This window comes from Podarcis cretensis (genome assembly GCF_951804945.1).
Source record: "Podarcis cretensis genome assembly, chromosome: 2".
NCBI classification, from domain to species: domain Eukaryota; kingdom Metazoa; phylum Chordata; class Lepidosauria; order Squamata; family Lacertidae; genus Podarcis; species Podarcis cretensis.
In genome coordinates, this window is record NC_137171.1 from 103,505,013 (window position 1) to 103,528,366 (window position 23,354).

At 41.2% G+C, this 23,354-nt stretch overlaps 1 protein-coding gene across 1 annotated transcript; it reads right to left on the reverse strand.

Annotated features, from left to right (window-relative positions):
• Nucleotides 1-204: 204 nt before the first annotated feature.
• Nucleotides 205-21,562, reverse strand: CEP15 (centrosomal protein 15). The gene is made up of 4 exons (XM_079964219.1): nucleotides 21,468-21,562; nucleotides 14,856-14,979; nucleotides 2,402-2,476; nucleotides 205-1,023 (listed from the first exon to the last, which is right to left on the reverse strand). The coding sequence occupies exons 1-4, from the start codon at nucleotides 21,518-21,520 to the stop codon at nucleotides 892-894; spliced, it is 384 nt and encodes a 127-aa protein (XP_079820345.1). The 5' UTR covers nucleotides 21,521-21,562; the 3' UTR covers nucleotides 205-891.
• Between the last annotated feature and the right edge of the window lie 1,792 nt (nucleotides 21,563-23,354).

A 23,354-nucleotide genomic window follows, 5' to 3' on the forward strand; every position in this document is an offset into this window, starting at 1 on the left:
CATCTTGAACCATTTGTGATTTGTAAGAAACCAAGGTCCTTAACAGTAAAGTGCAAAAGGCACATATAGATCTTAACCTGTTAGTTATACTCCACTGCTCAGAGCTGCCAAATAATACAAAATGAGGGGTTACTTTACTATTAAGATCAAGGTATGACAAATTATAGATGTGTTTGTTCAACAATTTTAAGTTGACAAAATATGTCAACATAAAATATAGTTTAATATGACCTTTTATTGCTGTATACTTTTGATGGAGAATCTATCCCAAACACAAAGCCGAGTTCAGAGCTGGAAAATTCTAAAATCCCATGGTTAAATCCTGTTACATCAGCTGGATCCAAACTGAAATACAGTATGAGAGCGGAGCAATATTTAGCCACATAAGATATGCCTATAGACCAAACATGACTGGGGAGGTGGGCATGGTTAAATTATGTGGGAATGTTAAAATTCCTTGGGTTTCTTCTTCAGCCTCTGTCACTCAGAGTTCTGTTTAAGTCCCCAGCCACCAGCTAAACCCAGCTTGCCGAAATTATGGGAAATGCATGCCTTACTCATGAAACAAATCTTCTCATGGGACAGTCGGATTGGCATGTGCTTCCACTTTTATTGGAAAAAGACGCCTCTCCTTCATAAAAGTGAAGGATAAGATTCCGTATTTGCTCATCTTGACTAAACAGTTGAACGGCTGAGTTTTCATCTTGATGTCTGATGTCTTCCATGTTTGATACAAAGGTCACTTTCCTGTAGATAAACAGGCTGATGAAGGAGAACTCTTCATTGTCGATTCAGAATTCATGTAGCTTATCCAACAAAAATTTAAAGAACCATTTAATAACCCACCATTTGGAAGAATGAGCAAATCCTTCCCACAGACCTGATTTTCGTTTATCTCTTGGGGGGACTTGTGTTTTGCTTTGTTGGCTTGTTTTTTCTAACCCCGATAGGGGCTTGCGTTCTTCCTAAAAAAAATGGCTCCCACTTAGGGATGGATTCTTCTACTTTTGCCCAGTAAAGAGTCTAGAAAAGACATAACACAATATGCAATTTAACTTGGCTTCACAACATAATCTACTTTGTTTACAAGCCCATCACAAAACAATCCAAACATAAAATGTGTCATTAAAGCCTGTTTTACGTGTGAAGTAATTTAGAAAAGGCCAAACTACTTTGGTGCTAATTCTCAAATCCCTCAATTATACAATATAATGGAGGCTGGAAGGATTTCAATGCCTGGAGTAAATTTGCAATGATTGGATGTGCCCTCTTGTGGTGAATAATGTATTAGAATAGTAATCCTTGAACATTATAATTGTTTCCTTCATTTATACGCAGGAGTTATATTTTTCAGAATCACAAGGTTATTCCCAGAATTCTTAACAATAAAGTCCTTATCTAAAACATTTTAACTATGTAGTTGCTAGAAAGGTTTGGCATATATATAAATACAAGGATTTTTAAAGGATTTTGAAGTAATCGGGTTCAAATAGTTTGAGGATGTTTTATGTGTTATAAAGCCACAACACCAAACAAAGTAATGGCAACATGGTTCAGAACAAAACTGAAAATGTCTAGGGCTTGCAAAGTTGCTCTGGCTTTAGCCATCCGAATTTATAGTCACTAAGACCCAGAGTGAGAGGAGTAGAGCCTTGTCTCTGGATGTCATAGAGCCTGCAAAGTGCACAGCCAACTCTCAGGAGGAAGTCTGGTGCTTGTCTCTATACTGCTTAGTTTCTGAGGTTATTTGACCACCTCTGAGAAACCTGGATGTTAGGAAGATGGCAGAGGATTGTTCCCTCAGTCATACTGTGATTGTTCCCTTGGTCATACTGTGTCTTGGATGTACTCCTTTAAGTTTGGAGAACTTTTGAAATACAGCACAGTGCGGCTGAGGGGACAATGTTGAAACTCTACTGAGAAAATGCCAAAATATGAATCAAGTGATAATGGAAATACAGCTTTGAACCTCATGAATCCCAGTATGTTCTGGATTCTGAAAACAGCAGTATACAATGTATTGGAAACAAAAACTGTGACATAACATAAATAGAATTTAACATCCAACTAATGGAGTATTAGAGGCTGCATTTCTATTCCAACAAAGAATCTTAAATATATTTGAAGAAGCTGCAGAGCACCAGGGGCACAGCAGTGATTGCATTTTAAAACCATGTTGTCATTTAACAACATCATGAAGAGCTTAAGGTAGCAGTAGCCAATGTGGTTGCACTCCAGATGTTGATGGGCTCACCCTTCAGCCCCAGCCATTATGACCAATGGTCAAGAATGAAAGCAGTTGGAGCACAATGACACCTGGAGGTCACTTATGTTGGCAATCTTTGGCTTAAAAGTTTGCATTAAAGACTATGGAAAGCTGGGAGTTTGGCCTTAGGCTTACCTCAAGATTAACAATGTCAGGGTGCAGAAGTAAATGGTCTCTCGACTGTAGCTTTTTCCCTGCTGTTTTTATATCCTGCAACACATGAAGCACCAGAATTCACACACATGCAACAAAGCAGCAATATTATATACTGGGGCGAGGAATGTCAGATATGGAGGCCAAATGGGCCCCCCAGGTCTCTTTCATCTGGCCCTCAGAACTCTCTCTGGGCCACTCCTGTGGCAACATCCTTTTCCCTCAGGCCACACCCTGCACCAGCCCTATTCCACGTCCTCCTCAAATGCTTTGGTCTGGCTAGAATGGGTCTGTGGACTGCAATAATTACTTTTGCTTGTTGGATAAAAGATGGAGAGATACATATGCGTGGAAATCTCTGACTTTTCCATACATGGAATGTAGACTACCTGTCAGGCGCCAGAGGATCCAATCCCCCACGGTAGGTTGCCAGGAAAGACAAGGAAAGTTCTTACCAATGTTGTTTATTCAATATTCACAGAGAGAGGCTTAGAAATGTAGCCTCTTGGAATAATGGTGTTGCTCTGAGTAAATCTCCGCCCCCTTCTCTCCTTCTTCATTCGTCAACAGCACCACCCACCTTATGGTGGCCGCTTAGGGCCATCTGTCTCCGAGCCCTAAGCTCTCCTACTTTCAGTGCTTGCTGGGTTCTGGGAGGGGGGAGTCCGGAATGCTTTCTAGTGACAACTTGTCAGCCAGCTGTTCTGGCTTTCCCACCATTTCCCAACTTTCCCCCTCATCTGCCTCTGAGCTGTGACCTCCCACAAACCACAATTGTAAATCTATACTGTCTTCCTCTTCTCTGGAAGGTTCAGGCTAGGGAGGCGGTCTCCACCATACCCCTCTGTCCAGTCCCTTGTACAAAGGCAAGAGTCACACCCATTGTTCCACCCTCTGCATCCTGCCTCACCCATTATCCCACCCAGATCCCAGAAAGCTGCCATGAGGGAATATAACACACACGCTGAATGTTTGCCCACCTGTGCTAAACACACGTAGGTGGGAATAAGTCCTATTAAACTCAGTAAGGCTTACATGTACTGGAATTGCTAAGCAGATTTTTTTTAATAATACAAAAAAGCAATCATGGGAGTCAAAATACTTCTGTAGCCATACATGCTGTAAGTAATGTATAAGTGTCAGGGACTGGGCAGAGCAGGTATGTTGGAGACCGGCCTCCCCATCCTGACCCTTCCAGGGAGGAAGAAGAGGAAGACAGTATAGATCAGGGGTCAGCAAACTTTTTTGGGAGGGGGCTGTCCTTTTGGTGGGCCTGACTGTGCATGCATGGGGCGGAAAGGGCTTCTCTCTCTCTCCCCCAGCCCTCCCCTCCCCCTGCCTACCTTCTCCGCCGCTCTGCCTGCAGTTGGGAGCTGGCGGTGGTGGCGACACCTCTCCTTTCCGTGCCAGCTTTCCCCGGGCGGGCAGCGAGGCTTCCTATTAAAGCTCAGCCCACTTCCTCCACAGGGCAGGGAGAAGCCAGGAAGAGCGAAGGAGGAGGGGCTGCTGCAGTGTGTGTGTGTGTGAGAGAGAGAGGGGGGGGGAGAGAAATCGCAAACAAAATGTTGCTTGACATTTTTTTTTTTTAATGGCGATCGCGCCGATCCAAGCGGTGACTCCAGAACCATTCACAGGCTGGATCCAGAGGGCAATTGGGCCTGATCCGGTCCGCGAGCCTAAGTTTGCTAACTCCTGGTATAGATTTACAACACGGGTTTGAGGGAGATCACAGCTCAGAGGCAGATGAGGGGGAAAGCTGGGAAATCATGGGACAACCAGAACAACACCCAGTTGACACGTTGTCGTTAGAAAGCTTTCCAGACCCTCCATCTCCCAGAACCTGGAGAGCCTTAAAAGTAGGAGAGAAAAGAGCTCAGAGACAGAGGGCATGTGGCAGCATGAGTAGAAAAGACAATGAGAGTGACGAATGAGGAAGTGGGAGAGATGGGGTGGGGTGGGGTGGAGAGCCACTCAGGACAACACCATTATCCAAGAGGCTGAGTTCTATAGCCCTCTCTGCAAAGATTGAAATAAAATAGGATGGTAAGAAACTTTTCCTTGTCTTTATACTTTCCTGGGCAACCAGCCGGGAGCCTCTCACAGCATCCTGACAATAAGTGACATCAATGTACATGGTACCTGAACAGAAGAGGCATAAAGAAATCACAGATCACTGTCCCAAGTGATATACAATATAAAGAGAAGATGAAGAAAGAACAAGGGCTTTGTAAATCATAATATTCTTTTTATATCAGCACTATTAGCTTCGTGTATGTTTCCAAGCTTTGTTCAAGATTCTAGTTAACACCTTTAAAATCCTAAAATGCTTAGGACCATGGTGCATAAGAACTGACATTTCCAGAAAGACCAGGATGCATGAGAGGGACTCACTAGAGAGGATAAACTCGGTTAGTGTATCCCTGCCCCAAAAGATAAATTTGCCTCACTAGGTCTTCCACTAAATACCTTCTTTGATTTTGGCAAAACTACATCTGACCAGTGTCTGATTTTATTATACTTGGTAAGCAAGGCACTTCACAGAAATTGTAAAGTTTTGAGAAAATGTACAAACCCTAAAAATGTCCAAAAAACCAGCAACAATTTGGATGAGTATCTTTACTGGTGTGTTAGTTCCAATAATCTTATGAAAAGCATTTTTTTGCTATTCTCCAGCAACTGATTTTCCCATTCAGGGGTGGCTTTGCATACAGGGATCAGCTGTTTCACATACTTCAACAAAGCTATTATATCAACAAGAGGAAGACACTGAACAGGAAAGTGGTTCATGCGCGACTGAGCAAGAAGAAAAAACAACTATCGAAACAGTTTATCCAATAAGTTACAATTTTATTGGAATTGAAGGCTCTGCTGATCCATTGAATAAGTTAAGTGCTTAAGAATAGGTGTGTAGCCAGAACAATATCACAACTGTTGTTATACTAGCATTGTGGATATGCCACCAATGCAGACAGACATTCCAGTGCTCCTCACGGGCCCCTTTCATATTTATAACTTTTATTATTTTCAAGGGATCTGGGGAAAGTGAAAAGAAATCCCAGAATTAAGTCTTCATTATTGAACCAGCATTTTGTGGATAGCAAACTTTTTTAAAAAAAAATATGTAGGGTTGGGGTATTAGATTTCTTGACACGTGTCACCACTGAAACCAGCTTCTTCCATTCTAGTTCCTTGAATCTGCTCTAGTTCTTAAATAGTTTCCTTTGTCTCTTGGTCACAGTACTTGGTCACAGAGTCAACTAATGACCAAAAGGAGTCAAAGCTTCAAAAGCTCTTTACAAGTCTCAAGACACAAATGTGCACCTGTACGTTGGCTGGAAAGGATCTCTGCTGTGGGTGCCTGAGGATGAACGTTCTTCTGCAGCTGTTCCTGGTACTCATGGGCTGTTTCATTTCCTACCTCCTTTTTTTACTGTATATGAGATAGCTCTCACTCATGGCAATGGGTGTTCAAAAACACGTTATACCCGGCAATGTTGCATCCCTACCTCCCTGGAAACATCTAAATCTCTCAAACGCGGTTGTCTTAGAAAGTGAAGACAAATCCTTCAAGAATGGAACTTTGAGGAATAAGGTATGCAACATGACAGAGATTTTAAATGAATCAGCTGTACCCTGACAAACACCCTTCAGACTTTGAGAGTTGTTTTTATTACTGAGGTACTTTTTACTGAGAGCGCTGACTGCATGATTTGAACTTTATGCGCTGGGGGTAATTTACAGTTAAGATGATTCACCATTTGGAGCGAAAGCATTTGCTGCGCACATGTGATGAAGCCAATATTCTTTCCGAAAGAAAGCCACAAAGTAACAGAGCTACAAAGACAGACAGCAATTTTGTTGAAGCTCTTCCCTGCTCAAGACAAAGATGACTTGCTAATATGCATGCATAACATGTGCACAAAGATGTAGAAAGGCAGCAAGCTGTTCACCAGACATTCAAACTCCAATGAAAACTCACCTCTATTAGCTTTTCTGAGGAAATTTGCACATGGGCTTCCACTTTCCATGTGTTGGGTTCACAGAGAACTAGACTCAATCTGGGGGCGGGAGGGGGAAGCACCTCCTCAAAGCTGTGACACCCCCCTCTTTTTTGTGGGCTTTCATACACAAACATTAAAGAGATCAAGCACAGGCCTTTTGGGCAAATTAAGAGAGATGGGAAGGGGCGTGGGAGTGGGGTGTGAAGGAGCCAGTGCTGAACAGAGATGGAAGGAGAGAGCATAGCAGATGGCATCGTCGGGAGCAGAGAGTGAGTGTGAAGAGTAAGGCATTTTTTAAAAATTAAGTTAAAAAAAGGAGGAAATTCCCCAAAGGGACTTCCCATCATTCCCAAAACATGGCAGCTCAGAAGAATAGGAATCCTGGTGCAATGGGATCAAAACAAAGAGACGCTCGCCAGGAGCGGAGGAGCCACTTGGAATATCACCGTTAAATTAAAACCAGCCTAAGCAGGGGTTGTGAGATCTAGACCCAATTTATTGCAGGCAGCAATGGAAAAGGAATGACGAAGTGAGCGATTGTGAACATGATGAGACAGGGGAGGAAATGCAAGATAACCTTTCCTCCTTCCCACACTCGTGCATTTATAGAAGTGTAAGACCCTCCCGATTTTGCTAAAAGGGGTGGTTCACAACGTCGGACTAACAGCTCCAGAGATTAAATGACAGAACAGATGCACCATGAAATGCAGACTCTTACAACACCTATCAAAACGTTTTCTCCTTGGCCTGAAGAGATCAACTGTCATGATAGCAAGACACCTCAGACTCCATTTAACCCTGGTTTTCTAGGGTGTTGTATGGCAAAGTATTCTTACTGCAACACGCTCCACTCCACAGCACTGCTCTAAGGAAGATTTCCACAGTATTACGCAATCCTGTCCAAAATCAATTCAGCGGCTACTTTGTTTCAATATATATATATATGATGGTAGGAAAGTAAAGTACAGTACTTTGGGGCAAGAGAAAATAGCTCTGGCTGGCTTGGTTTTAGTTGAGAAGGGCACTTTGGCACAGCCTACATACCAGATGTGTCTTTTTGTTGCTCCTATCCAGTTTTAGCATATTTTGAAGTCTATTGTCATCCAGAACACTGATTTAATGACAGGAACTGTCAGAATTTGTTGCTGGGAGCTGAAATGTGCCTTGGGGGTGGGATGATGTCTCTGAAAGATTAGATGGCACCTTTGCATGCTGCTGATAGCTAAAGGCAACCATGTATTTTGTACGTGTCTTTTCCCTTTAAGTTTTGGCAAACCTATTCAATATTTTAAAAAGTCAGCAGTAATATAATATGCCTTTGGCATATCAAGTGCAGTTTTTTTGGATACTGAGATATAAAACATTTTGGGTTTTTAAAAGTTTCAAAAGGCAGCTGAGAGTAAAGGGAACAGAGAAGGTGACAAGTAAAGGCCACATACAGCCCCTTGGAAGTCTACTAAATACCACTAGCTTCAGGTGATGGTGGAAAATACTACAAATCTACAATGCTGCTCCAGGAACAGTGCTTCAAAATACCTTCAGAAAAGATTCAGCACTGCCTATACTTCTAAAAGCTTACTTTACTTATTACATCTGTTTCTCACACATATTCTCATTTTATAATTATGACAACCATGTGAGGAGGTAGGATAGGCTGAGAGAGAGAGAGAGAGAGAGAGAGAGAGAGAGAGATTGTTATGAGATGAAGTTCAGTGAAGTTCAGAAAGGATATGAATCTAAACATTCTCAGTCCACATCCAGCATTCTGTCTTTCACAGAATTTAGTATTAAACAATTCACTGCTTTATATTCTGTGCCATGGAATAAAATGAGACAGTACATTACCAATTAGCCAATCCCTCTCCTTAGATGGCATTGATGCGATTTCTGCTAAACAATGATGGACTTATGCGGTCCTGAGTGTGGTGCATTCTTAGCTTTGTAAGACCATTTTTAATTTGTTTAAGAAACTTAACTCCTTGGTAGCCTCTGAAAAGGTAACTATTTCCCCAAAGTGATGCAGAATAAATCACTGAAAAACAAATATCAAAATTGACCATTTGAATATTAAATCAGTCGTATAAACCATTTTATTTCAAGCCAGTCAAAAATATAGAGAGTCCTAACTCGGAGCCACTGAAAAACATACAGTAACAAATATATTAACCTACCCTCTTAATTAAAAGCAGACTGAAATGAAACATCTTCAGGGATTATCTAAAAGAGAACAGCAAGGGAGCCAGTCATACCAATAGGGGGAAGGTGTTCCACTGAGAAAGGGAAGGAATTCGACTAAGAACAAAGGGCCCATCTTTTGTATTGGCCTTCCTAACCACCACTACTAACAGGCATATAAGCAGGGCCTCTGGAACTGATCTCAGTCAGTTCAGTCCTGTCACAAATGATTCAGATTTAAACTGGCTCTAATGAAATTGAATCTTTAGCAAAATAGTGAAGTAGCATCAAAGGTGGGAACAGACTGAATTCATATGTTAACAGTTCCTGCACATTATCTGATACAGAGGTGCCATCAAGAGAGCACACATTGTTGCATAGTGGGTGGCGGTTAGCTTTTGAAGAACATTTATTGATTAGGTGGTATGCACACAATGAGGAAAAGATCTCACCTGATCTGCACTGGGGAAATTATTTCAGTTTGCGGTAGGGCAGAACAGTGAAGCTATTGAGCACTTGTATCTTGGCCTCGATAAATTAAAGAAGAGCATCCCCGAATACGTTTTAATGAAGTTTGTGAACTGGGTAGCATACTATCAGGCATTTTAAGAAATAAGGAGCATCTAGCTGAAGAACATAAATAACTTCATTCATTGATTTCTATGCTAATTAACCAGAAGTATATATGGAAAGGCAAAACAAGGTTTCTAATATTAGAAAATAATCATTCTTGGGAAGATGGAATCTAATTTGGAAGCTTAAAAGTTGCAAATGATGCTTATGGTGTTCAAGAGGTATCACCAGCTTTGTTAGTGATACCACCCTCCTCTGCCTTATTTATATATTTTTATTTATATTTGTTTAGTTCATTTATATACCACTTTGCACTTCAGCAGAAATCTCTAAGTGGCTTACATACCACAACAAGGAGGAAGCAAAAGAAGAAATAAAATACAAATTCCACATTCAGAATCTATAATACTACTTCTCATTCCATATTTTAAAGAGAATATGGTAAGGTTTGAGAGCACATCTGACCAATTGCCTAATTTCTACAGCAATATTGTATCAGACACATACTTGCTGCTCTTTTGTCAGTCATAGATGTATCCCCTGGCTGTGGGTGGAGTTAATTAATCAGTTTTGGTATTTATAATTATTTCACAATAATTATAATTTTAATCTAGTAGTACCCATCTTAAGGAACTGTGTGTGAGAGAAGGAAGTACCATTATTACTACTACTACTAGCCTTTATTGGCATAAGTTAAAACAGTAAAATTCTAAAATCATACAAAGCCATCCAAATACATTGATAATCCAAACACATACAATATATAAAAGACTAGATAGCCACCATTGAATAAACCAGACAACTTTAAATTTAGCTTTAAAGATCTCAGCTAAACTTAGCCGAGAGGGAAGTATTATCCTAGCATTCAAAAATACTGGATTAACTGCTCGATCCTTAAGTAGAAATAGGTCCCAGTGAACCACTCTCAAATATGTGTACATAGGATTGCAACCCAAATGCCTTTGAATGTCAAAGAATCAATTTATTTAAGTTTTTTAATTCTTCTCCCTTTAATAAAACCAACAGAACAAGCCAATTTTTAATACTTGTGTTTCAGCCATTTCTGTTTTGGAAGTACAAAATTCTAGTTGTAACCAAGAGAGCAGTAATAACTCTTTTCATAGCTAAAAGCATAACAGAAGTAATTTTACTCAATTTCATTTGAATGCAGGCAAATACAATGACACCTCATCATGGCATCGGTGTATTTCTGAGAAAGCCAAATTAACAACTCTCCACATGGTAACTGTGAAATGTACAATGCCTGCTATCGGGAATAATTTTTAAAAGTTGGCACATAAATCTGAACCTTATTTTCAAGGTTCTAATATAATATTCTGCATGGATCTCGTTCCTGTTTTATTTTGTTATCAGAAAGCATCTGCAGTGCTGCATGCCTGTTAAAGCCAGAATAAAATTAATACATCTAAACTCACTAAAGTTGCATTTTCCTGCCAGACAATTTGTTTTGATGGTCATACATATGCTTTTATTCCTTCCTCAAATGTTCTAACATTTTTGACACTTGAGAGAAATTATTCAGCGCACTGTGATGGTAAACAGCGAATATTCTGTACTAACTTAAAAGAGCTTATAATATTTTACCTACAGGTATCAACAGACTACTATTATCATCTCACTGTAAGCAATTGTTTACATCTGTATACCTGGGGGCTAAAAATACATATATAGGGTGATATTCAACTAAATCGTATTCAAAGTAAACCCACCAAAATTAATGAACACATCCATTTATTTCAATGGGTCTACTCTGAGTATGACTAACACTGGCTATAACTGTCCCCAAAAACGTCAGTTACATAGGAATTGTTATATGTAAAACTTTTTTTGAAATATGTGCATGGTTTCAGCAAGTTGCATTATGTGTGTTCTTTCTTCACCAATGTGGAATGCAAAATATATAAACAATAGCAGGGGTCAGCAACCTTTTTCAGCCGTGGACCGGTCCACCATCCCTCAGACCATGTGGTGGGCTGGACTATACTTTGGGGGGGGGGGAATGAATGAATTCCTATGCCCCACAAATAACCCAGAGATGCATTTTAAATAAAAGGACACATTCTACTCATGTAAAAACACGCTGATTCCTGGACCATCTGCAGGCCAGATTGAGAAGGTGATTGGGCCGCATTCGGCCCCCAGGCCTTAGGTTGCCTACCCCTGAGCTATAGGATCAACCTGGTATTCATCACAGAACAGCAATTTCATCATTGGTCCCTACTTCACATTGTTGAAGTAGCATACATATCCTGATCTACCCATAGGGTGGCCTTCTATATATATCAGATGTGAAAACAGGGCAGACATCTATATATTGGTACACATGAGGTGGGTGGTCACGGTTTTATGATGTCTTTGTACATCTGATATACATACTTAGCTTTATGTTCTATATGGTCTGCCACAGATGGTAGGCCATGGCAACCCTTCCCCACCACAAACAAACCTTCATCTTCCCCTATTATTTCTTTTAAAATATCATATTGGGACTTCTCCAAGCTCTAAACTGCTCATTCTATCAAAATGTAGCCAAATGCCAGTTCTTGTGAAGAACTAGGAGTCCCATCATGTGCAAATTTCCCTTTCTGCTCCTGACAGAAATAATTTCATAGGCACTGAACTGAAAATATGCACAAGAAGGTTACAGAACCCTCAGCTCCAAAAAGAGCAGAGTGGATGAGTGGGTGAACTGTCATAACATGTTTAGAACAAAGCAATTAAAGGGAAGTAATTTCCTATTTCCCAAAGAAAGAGGTGACACATCCCCACTCTTTTGAGACTGTACTGCCCCAGGGATGCCTCTAGAAAAGTAAAACAAAGACACACTGTCACAAAACATGACACCACAACATGCACTAGAAGAGCAACCAGGTGAATGTTAAGGCATAGTTGCAAATATATATGTATGTCCGTGAGAGATAAAACAAGTACATATTTCTTTTAAGTGGGGTATGGGAAAGAAATGCCCTACAAAATCAGGGGCATCATAATGAGGAGTTAGGAAAGTTGCTAGGCCCAATATAACCATAGTGGTTAACAAATACATGGTGGGCTACAGTCAGTGGACTAGCTATTTCTTTGAAAAAGAAACTAGAAGCTATTTCACAACAGAAGAAAAATCCTTTATATCCAAAAGCAATCTTGTGTTTATGCTTGCCTAAAGGGAAGAGTCAGCAATCAGCCAGTTGGAAATGGTTTCCTTAGAGACAGTCGAACCTGCTGAATTTGAGCCAGACCAAGAAAGAGACGGTAAGATTTCTCATGTCTTGGCTCACTCCTAGAGCAATGTTTTGTCATAAAATTTGTGGAGATGGCCTTTGCTTGAATGGGCAAGCAAGTGCGAAAGAAATATCATGAGCTCATATCACCTTCTTCGGAAGGACTGCAGAAGTGCCCAGAGGACTGATTTAGCTTTGCAGAATGTTCTGTATGAGAGTGAGTAGATAAGTCTTCATAGCCTGGAGCAGACACAGTATTTCTGCACCTCACTGTTAAATGCTTCAGACATTGCAAGCTAAAATTACTGCTTAGAAGAAGCAGAAGACTTTTGCAACAAATAAAATGGTGATATCCAACTCCTGAGACTGTTTCACTCTAGACTCCATCTTTGTTCTCAAAAGGAGAAAAACATGAAGGACCACACTGTCAACAGGGAACCTGCTTTTTGGTGGGGAGGGATGTGTTCCTGTGCATATGGTTTCTACCACTGCATCTCACAGGGTTCCCACCCTCCCAATATAGAATCATTCCCTCCATAAACACCTTAGTTGTCATACTGATAGGCAGAAACAAAAATACCTGATCTTAACCAACATGCTGGTAAGCATTTGAGGGCTAAGGACTATGCTGAGAACCAAATGAACCCAAGACCAGATTTTCTCAGCATAGCACAAATAGATCACTTTAAATTATCCTTTATCTTTGGGTGAAAGTCAAGAAACCAGAAATTATTTTTCCACATTCTGGATCAGTCTTAGCTATCTTGGAAGGATAAAGAAAAATAACAGTAAGAGACTCAAGAAACAAAAGCATAAACAATTACAAGACTCAGAATATTAAAAAGTGGTACTGCATTACACACACACACACCCCATTCTCTCTCTCTCTCTCTCTCTCCATTTATATTCAACAGAGAGGGTAGTTGAGATGACAAATGGAATTCTGAACATCTAAACATTTGCCTCCACTCACACATCTTCATTTGATCTTTAAATAGATATTTGGGCATCATTTTGTTCCATGTGGGTATGTCAAGGCAGACCTTTTGCTCTAAGAAGCTTACAATCAATTAATCAATATGGCATCACATATTCTAGGAGACAAAGGAGAAGCAAGGGAGAAAGAACAGGCCCATATAATCAGAGCGACAACAGAGGTGAATAGTTTTGGCTGCAGAATACTGGATATTGGTTAGGGGACTGAGGTAGGGCAATGGAAGACTAGAGAGGAGGTTGCAGTAATGGGAGTAAGAGTTAATTTTAAAAAGAGTTTGCAACATTACTGATTATATTAATTATATCAATTAAGTTTAATGAAGACTCAAAGCCAACTTCCTGGAAAAAGGAATATTAACCTAAACACACACTTTAGTTATAGACAAACCTAGTCATTCACCACCTGTGTTTCAGCTTTAGGCAGAGGTGGTTTGTTTGTTTTTAGAACCATGACCACAGTCTGGTCACCAAAAGGTTATGTATATTTTCCCCTTACAATCTAGTGGTATATGAATTTTGTGAAATAAACAAACCAATAAATGAGACCCCCTGCCCTATCATGCTCACTGGTGGGATCATGAGTAGGATCTCCTCTCTCAATCTCACTGCATGGACTTATCAGAATCCAGGTTCACTGAATCCTTTTCCCTGATCCTCATCCAGCTAATCACTGCTTCTAGTCACTGGCACAGCACCTGCACAGCCACTCCTGCTTCAGATGGATTGGAGAGACAGAACAAGAAATAACGCCAAAAGTAAATAAAACACCACAATTTGAAGCATGCAGACAGAGCTAAAACAAGCAGAGAAGACGAACAGTAAATCAGCTTAAAAATGCCTGGAGAAATAAATAAGTTTTGACACAACACCGAAATGATTGTAACATTGCTAGCAGGGACAGGGAGGAAATTCCAAAGATGAAGTGCCACCAAAGAGAAAGAGTCTTTTTTCCCTCTCCTTTGTTGCTACATAATTAACTTCCCCTGGACATGGAGAAGAGCCTCCTATGAACATCTTAAGACTTGGGCAGCTTGCTGCAGGTATTTGAGTCCCAAGCTGTTCAGGACTTTAAAAAGTAAGCCCCAGCAGTCTGAAATGAACAGTGTAAAGAATAGCTCATCACACTTCAGTGTTAAGCACCTCTGCTTCCTTCTGCACATGATCCTGAACAAATTTATCAGTATCTGAAAGCCATTGTGGTGTAGTAGCTAGAGTAATGTCTAGGACCTGGGAGACCAGGGTTCAAATGCTCAGCCAGGAAGCATGCTGGGTGACCCTGAAGCAGTCACTGGGCTGGAGAACAATGCATGCCACCTTGAGCTCCTTGAAGGGAAAGGTGGGATATAAATGTAATAAAATGTAATGGAATTAACACAGTGGAAAACAGTGTCTTTTAAATGCCATATGGAAATTTCACTATTCAGTTGCTGGTTAAAAGTGATGAAAACTTACATTTAAAAGTGCTACATTTCTTTTACGAGCTGCATCAGCTTCTTGTATTTGCCATGTCTTCTCAGCTTCTTTGTCTCCTAGATGACTCTCCATCTGCTGAAGCAACACCATTCTCTGAGACAGTCTACAAAAGGGAAACATTCTGATAAGTGGGCAGACCATTCTTTCTGCACAACAGCAAGAAAAACAGCCACCTTTTACCCTCACCCATTTCTTCTCCAATTATGTTGAATACAGCGTGGGTGCACTGAAGGAGGGGGGAAAGCACAGGAAGTCCCTTACGTGATGTGCTCCTGTGGAGAAAGCAACCATCATGTTGTACAACAAGCAGGCTCTGTGAACAAATGAGACACCCAGCACTGAACACCGCCGAAGAGACGTGTGTAAAGCAGAGTTAGGAATAATAACTAACTGTACCATTAGTAATAATATGGGTTAACTGGGTTCTGCTATTGTACATAGCCCATGCTCATATGCAAAAGGCTGTCATTTAAAGGAATATCCATTTATCTTCCTCAGAATCAAGATTTGCTTTTCCTGAAATAGATGATCTTTTCAATATAGTGGTACCCCGGGTTACATACGCTTCAGGTTACATACGCTTCAGGTTACAGACTCCGCTAACCCAGAAATAGTACCTCGGGTTAAGAACTTTGCTTCAGGATGAGAACATAAACTGTGCTCCGGTGGCGCGGAGGCAGCAGGAGGCCCCATAGGCTAAAGTGGTGCTTCAGGTTAAGAACAGTTTCAGGTTAAGAACGGACCTCCGTTCTTAAGTACTTAACCCGAGATACCACTGTATTCCCTTCTACAAAGTTCCCCCCCCCCAAAGTTCCATTTCATTTCCAGCTGTACAATAAGGTTCTTTCTACATCCCAAACTAATCAATAGGCTTCAGATCAAAGGCTCTCTGGCTGTTTTTCACTACCTGCGGATAAGGATAATTCAGCATCCTTGGCTATAATCTCCCACAAAGCAACCAGTAGTGGAAGATTTGACGATGAGGTACAGAGAGAAATGGATTGGTGACAAGCTTGATGATGGTATGGTGTTTGCCTGCCAGGTGTGAAGGTTGCAAACATCATGCATTGTCCTGATAAGGTCAATCACTAGTTTTGGTACATGCTAGCACCAGGGGTGTTGGGAAATATTGACATGAGGCAGTGGAAGCCAAATTTAGACTCCTAGGTAACATGTTCAAGTTCAGGGCCTGCATGGTAGAATGCTACCTGTTTTATATGCTGGGCCTGCAGACAGGGTTGTGGGGTCTCAATTCATGGTTTAAAGTGGCTGATGGGAGGAATGCTTTAGATTGTTTGTGCATTATAGAACTTTTGGGGTAAGCCACATTTGTACAAAAAGAGACAGGCCCCTCTTGAACCAGAATGGAAGCAGATTTCTGGAGCCTATCAAAAAGGTTGCAGAGCAGCTTTAGAAATACTTTGCTGGGGAGAGGGGGCCGCTAGGGGCGCATTGGAAGATGGCCGACAATAACATCTCTCCGGCTCACACGAGATAATTAAGAGGCTGATATGGGAGTATGCAGCCTCCCTTGTTGCCCCAAGGATATGGGGAACACTGCCTTGCCTGCTGTGGCCATAAATCACCCCTGGATTCAAAAGAAGGGGGTGAGGGCACTAGGCACAAAGCCCTTGGGTGGGTCTGGCTCTCCTGGACGCTGTCTCTGATTGCGCACTAGTTGCAGCAACTCGAAATAAACAATTAGAGAGAGAAGCAAATGCACATATTTCAAGTGAAGAAGAGGAGTGAAGACTGCTAACTGAAGTGACCTCTGTGAAAGTAGAGCGACGGGTTGGATTTAACAGGAATATATCTGAAGAAGATACATCAAAGGTTTGGCATGTCAGAGCGGGACTGGATGGGGGGGACTTTTTTCTTTTCTTTTATGTGATTAACCAATAACCACTCCCCAAGAAAGAACCGTCGCATAACTGACCTAAGCAGGATGATTAAAAACTGTGTGGAAATGAATTACCGTATTTTTCGCTCCATTGGACGCACTTTTTCCCTAATAAAAAGGAAGGGAAAATGTCTGTGAGTCTTATGGAGAGAATGTGTGGTCCCTGGAGCCAAATCGCTGTTGCCCTGCACTCCTGGGATGCTCTTTGGGGGTGGGGGGAGGAGTCACGGTGCTCTGCCGACAGCCTCCGCTTTCCCCTGAAGCCCCGGCAACGTTCGTAGGCAGCGGGAAGGCTGTGCGCTCCTGGGCTGCGCTTTGGGGGTGGGGGGAGGAGCCACGCGGCTCTGCCGGCAGCCTCTGCTTTCCCCTGAAGCCCCGACAAGGTTTGCAAGCAGAGGGAAGGCTGTGCGCCTTTGCCCCACGCTCCTGGGGTGCTTTTTGGGGGTGGGGGAAGGAGCCACACTGCTCTGCCTACAGCCTTTGCTTTCCCCTGAAGCCCCGACAAGGTTTGCAAGCAGAGGAAAGGCTGTGTGTTCCTGGGCTGCTCTTTGGGGGTGGGGGGAGGAGCCACGCGGCTCTGCTGGCAGCCTTTACTTTCCCCTGAAGCGCCGACAAGGTTTGCAAGCAGAGGGAAGGCTGTGTGTTCCTGGGATGCTCGTGGGGATTAGCAAATTGCTGTCTTTCAGTGCCTCCTAATTCAACTGCAAAGGATTGCCTAACTGGATTCTGAGCTCCATTTGAAGTTTAAAAATATTAAGTTTGGGGATTTCTTCAAGTAGCAGTTTTGCAGAAATAGTCATAAATACATGCAAAGCATCTCCACAAACCAGTAATAGTGAGCTCAGCTAAAACTGAGCAGGCATCTGGCTCAGGAACAGTTTAAACTGCACAACTATAACCAGACATCCTGTGTGTTTGTGTGTGGACCATGTTCCTAGCAGCTAATCTTTATTGCTGAAAAGAGGCACTAATATTCCACTCCAAATCTATAATTCATTATACAAATTCTTACAAGTACAGTCCACCTATACCAAACCAAAAACATTGTGTTCTCTTGTTATTGAATGGAAGCTATTTAACTGCCCTCTTTTCCTCCTCTGTTCTTTGCTGAGTCACCCCATTTTGAATCTTCCTTTCAAAACAACCATGCCTGTTTTGAGAAAACTTCAGAGATTTAGGAACTGGAGCACAATCATTTGATCTCTTTGCTGTTCCTCCATACTCCAAGCACTTCTCATTTGCACAGCCCTGGTTTCTCTCCCTGACTATTAATATTCTTGATTAATAACAGTAAAATGCTCAAATTTTAGTTTTTGTGACTGCTGCCAATACTGACTTCCCAGTGATAATGAAAACAGCTACATTATAATGGAATGTCTGTCCTTTTTCCATTCTCTTCAATATATACTGTGGCTCGCTTTAAAGCAGCAAAGTGGACAGGAGCCACACACTTTGCTGTTTTAAATAGTTTAGTACAACATTTGAGTCAGATTTTTTTTTCATGTTTTCCTGATCTAAAAACTTGGTGCGTCTTTTGGTCAGGTGCGTCCTATGGAGCGAAAAATATGGTACTAACCAAAAGTTTGGCTTACGGAGATCTAGAAAAGAACAAAGGCTTTTGGAATGACGCAGTAATAAAAAGGGAGTCGCCATCTTGGCAGGTTCTGTTGAAAGATTGATGATTGGGAGGAGGAAGTTATGGACTGGCAGAACCTCCTCAGAGGACTGAGAAAGGGAGTGACAGATCTGTGAAGATTAACAAGCAAAAACCCACACAGGATTACAATTTGTTTCAACCCGCTTGTGGAGACTATCAGAGGTCACAAAGAGAAAGGAAAAATATATGAAAATAACAAGAAGAGATATGGAAAATAACAAGAAAGGATTGGATAGAATGGTCAACACTATTTGGACAGATTTGTGGAAATTAAAGCAGCAGCAACAACAAGAGGATTGGATCCCTTTCGGAACTTGAAATATGGGTACCCCCAACAAAAAAATTAAAATTCGGCTTTGTAATTTGGAATTTATGTGACTTGATTTGATTTGATTGGTCTGTTAATAAAAATTATTTTAAAAAAAGAAATACTTTGCTGGGGAAAGCCAACAAAAGCTGTGATGCATCTGCTTTGGGATTACACATCATCATAAGGATGAAAGTGTAAATCTTTCAGAACGTCATAATGGTGGTAGGGTCTTAGGCAGAAGTCTCTCACTCCCTTTACCTGCTACATTATCCATTTTTTCAACTGTTGATACTAGGACTGAACCTAGAATTTTCTTCATTCAAAGCATGAGCTGTACAGCTGAGCTGTGGTCCCTGTCCTAAAGCAGGAGTTGGAACCGGTAGTGCTTTACATGTTGTTGGACAACACCTCCCATAATCCTTGACCATTGGCCATGGTGGCTGGAGCTGATGGAATCTAATATGTGGAGAACCACAGGCCCTCCACCGCTGCCCTAAAGCTCTGAAAGTATTTCTTCTGAAGAAGAAAAATATCAGTAAATATCACTTACATTCAATTTCCTGTAAACCATTCTAAGACTCCATATGTCAAATAACATTGCCTCGGTGATTATCTCTTTTCTTAATTAATTCAGTCTAGTCCTATTAAGTCTCCACTTCTTATTACACCCACCACTATTTGTATTGCCCTTGTTGTACTTTGCAAGATTTGCTTTTTCCTCTCTGAGAAGTGATAGTCAGAAATGCACATAAGAGTTTTCACAGATTTTGGTACTAAGCCTATGACAACTTTTATACTCTTTTTACCCTTTCCTAAATTCTCCCTGCCGTTTCAGCTGCTGAAGCACAATGAGGCAGTGTCAAGCTTGCCAGTGATTCTCATACCACAGAAACAGAAGTTCTGCTATATTATATGGCAGGCATCCCCAAACTGGGCCCTCCAGCTGTTTTGGGACTACAACTCCCATCATCCCTAGCTAACAGGACCAGTGGTCAGGGAAGATGGGAGTTGTAGTCCCAAAACAGCTGGAGGGCCGAGTGTGGGGGGTGCCTGTTATATGGGGTTGCTTTTTTAAAGACAAAATGATTAATCATATAGAAGAATAAGTCTTGTTGAGGAGAACCAGCATGGCTTCTAAAAAAATGGCTTGATTAGACTTTTGGAGTTCTTTGAGAGTGTTGCAAAGCACGTATATAAAGGTTATCTAGAATACATTATATATTTAATCTTCCAATAATATTTTGATTAAGTCCTTCAACCAAAGGCTCCTCTGTAAACTTAATAGACACAGGATAAGAGGATGGATCAACAGCTGGTTAAATAAGAGGAAGCAGAGATCAGGAATAAATTGCCATTTCTCACAATGGAGGGATGTGAATAGTGAGAGCCCCAAGGAGCATTACTGAGAACTGTGCTTTATAGCTTGTTTATAAATGATCTGAATTTAGAAGCAAGCAGTGAGCTGGTAAAGTTTACAGACATACCAAATTACTGAGGGTGCTGAAAACAAAACAGGAATGTGAAGAGCTCCAAAAAGATCTTTCCAAACTGAGCGAACAGGCATTAAATTAACATACAAGGGTCAAAACAAGAAGCTAGTTACTAACAAAATGGAGATACTAAAGTTTTAAAGCAAACTGTTTCTACCTTCTTCAGTTGATCTGCCTTCTTAGGTTACCTTCAAGACCAGAATGACTAGCAGAAACTTATATCAAATAAAATATCATTTGCAGGTCCTGTAATGTAATTTACACCACTAGCTGCAAACACCCAGGTCGTCATGTTCAGAACTTGTGTAAAACAACAATGGGTCTAAGCACGTTTTTGGAACCATAAATCCACAATCGGTTAAAAAGCACTTCAATTCAGATGATCATAGCCTCTCTGATGCATCAGTCTTTGAAATAAAGATGCCATCAGATCCAGAAACAATGGAAATGGGGAAACTCCTCAGTAAGGCATGTCACCTTAATTAACACCACATTGTCTTAACCTAGGTTCAGAAAATGCCACACCTGAATAATCTGTACCTAGCACCTTGGCCCACAGCACCTTTTGATTCACATCAGAGCAGCTGGAAGGTGGAGCTGGAAGATTTTTTTTGTGTCACAATTTTAAAAAGCATTACAATTCACAATTTTACATTTCACTTTTTGAATGAAAGAACTTAATTATTCAAAGCATAGTAAAACATTGTTATTAATTCAAACATAAATGTTTTATGTTTTAGTGATATATATGCTGAAATTTTAGTTTCAATGTGAAGAAAAAATACTGGACTGAAATGAGGCCTCTGATTGAATTTAAGAAGACTGAATCCAATTGCTCAGGTTTAGCTAGAATTTAAGTAGAATATTCGATATTAATAGTCAGGGTTTCACTTAGCATTTTTCATCAGAGGAGCAGCTCTGGCACCACAGCACCCCCTTGAGGCAATCTTTTTAGTTTTCTATTGTTAAACTTCCAAGAAGTTCAGCTGGGGGAAAATACTGGTCTAAGAGACAAGTTACTTTTTCTGGAGCATTTACATAATAGCAAAAGTCTTTCATACAGAAAAAAGCCGAGTTACCCTTAGCCTGGTAAATAAGATCACAAACTGGTATAAATGTAGAAAAGCCTAGGAAATTATTTCAGATTCTTAGCCGCAGGTGTCAAACGTTTTGGTGTTTTTTCTCTTTCTCCAAACTCCTAAGAGGCAGGATTTTGTCTGAAATAAATACTTACATTTCTTCATGTCTTTTAGCAAGTTGAACTTCTTGTGCTAAATAGGATGCCATCTTTAGTCAAATGACTAATGCCTCGGTTTTACCACTCTGTCAATGAAGAAAAAGAAGCTAAAATTGTTTCTTTAAATATACAGAGAGATACTTCTAGGGAAATAAATTAAAATACAGTGATAAAGCTAAATATAACACGGAATTAGTGGCTACATAACTGCCTTTTAAAAAGTGAAATCTGATTCATGAACATTCTCAGGATCATAATATTGCCGGGGTGTATGGGGTGTTAGGGGAGGGTTAGCTCCTCTGGTGGAGTACACATTAAGGTCCTTCTCAGGTGTTTTGTCCACCTTTGGTCCCCACCCTACATTCAGCTCTCACCTGTTGGCTCCTAGAAGCTGTCAGCATGTGGCTGCGACCACACCCTGGGAACAGCTTTGACTGGCCAGCTAAACCAAGTGAGGGTAGTCAATGGGTCTCAAACCCTTGGTGAATTAGGGACTTCCTCTGCATGCAAATACAGGCTCCAGAGGACTGGGTGGAAGAGACCAATGGTAGTTCCAGTGGTCAAGAAGGCAGTTGCTGCACATGCTGCAGAGGGGCAGATGGGGCTCGTCAACCTGAGAAGCCCATCTAGGAAAAAGAAAACTAGATCCTAAACCCCCGCTGCCTTGTGGGATATCTTCAGGAGAAGACAAGACCAAGGAGTAAACACTACACAAATCCAGAGTGGAATCCCTAAGATGGTTGGATGGCACCTTGTATGCCTCCATCTGACAACGGCTGCAGCCAAGCTGGTGCCAAAAGTGTCGCTTTCCTTTGGATCACATCTGTGAGGCTTGGGGGGGGGCGTGTCTTGTTGTATGGGCAGCCCAATCCCTCCATACATACTGCACAGACGTGTGCCCCAGGGAAGTCACTTCGGTGATGCTAATGCAGCTAATGACTTCACCCCAGAAAGTGAACACCATTGTCTTGAAACAGACAGACGTCAACAACAATACTGCTGGGCTGTATTTATGTTAAAGGCACATATTGCTAACCAGTTCAGCAAAACTGGACTTGTTGAACAAATGTTTCAGATGTTGGAACGGGCACCAACTTACTATTAACAATTTAGTGGAACAGACCCCCAATGAAAAGAGGTTGACTCTCATTCCTTTGATGTTTTTAAGCAGAGGTTAGATGGTCATCTGTCATGTATGATCTGGTTGAGATTCCTGCATTACAGGGGGTTGGACTAGATGACCCTTAAGTTTCTTCCAAGTCTACAATTCTATGTTTCTATGATAATCAGGTGCTCAACTCTCCTCTCACCCACAACATTATATTTAAAGTTTCACATCCTATGTTCCCTCCCAGGTGTACAACAGGGAAATAGAGCTCTGTCCTTAAGTAAATGAGGAATTTGAACCTGGGCTTTCTGATCCAAGTCCAGCATTCTAGCCATTGTCCCACAATGTTTCCTTTTTGAAAACTGTGCGCTCCTCCACAACATAACTCCTGGGCAGGAACACTCATACAGCCTTTGCTTGTTTGTTTGAAAGGCAAACATTAATAAGTGTTCCTTGTTCAGGTAGTGGTAGCTTTTTTGGGAGGATGTTTAGGTAGATCTTATGAATCCCTAAAAACAAACACATCTGAAACTGGGCATTAACCCAAGCTTTGCTCTTTTGCAACTTACTTCAATCCCACTCACAATGCACCTTTCATTTTTAGAGAAGCTGCATTCTCTCTCTCCTTCCCTTTTTGAGGTTTGGGGGTGGGCAAAAAGAAAAAGAGAAGCACAGATGTTACCTCCACAGCAAGATACCCTCCTTGTTATATATGAACATAATATCATGGAAGTCCTGCAGAAAATCTGAAACACACTTGGGACATGCACCCCAAT

What these genes read in the sequence shown, in the direction of transcription:
- CEP15 (XM_079964219.1), bottom strand. Translation starts at nt 21,520, where the DNA reads ATGGCATCCTATTTAGCACAAGAAGTTCAACTTGCTAAAAGACATGAA. An exon ending in GAAATGTAGCACTTTTAAAT is followed by an intron (nt 2,477 to 14,855) that starts GTAAGTTTTCAT and finishes CATGTGTTGCAG; the next exon opens with GATATAAAAACAGCAGGGAA. An exon ending in CTGACATTGTTAATCTTGAG is followed by an intron (nt 1,024 to 2,401) that starts GTAAGCCTAAGG and finishes TGTCTTTTCTAG; the next exon opens with ACTCTTTACTGGGCAAAAGT.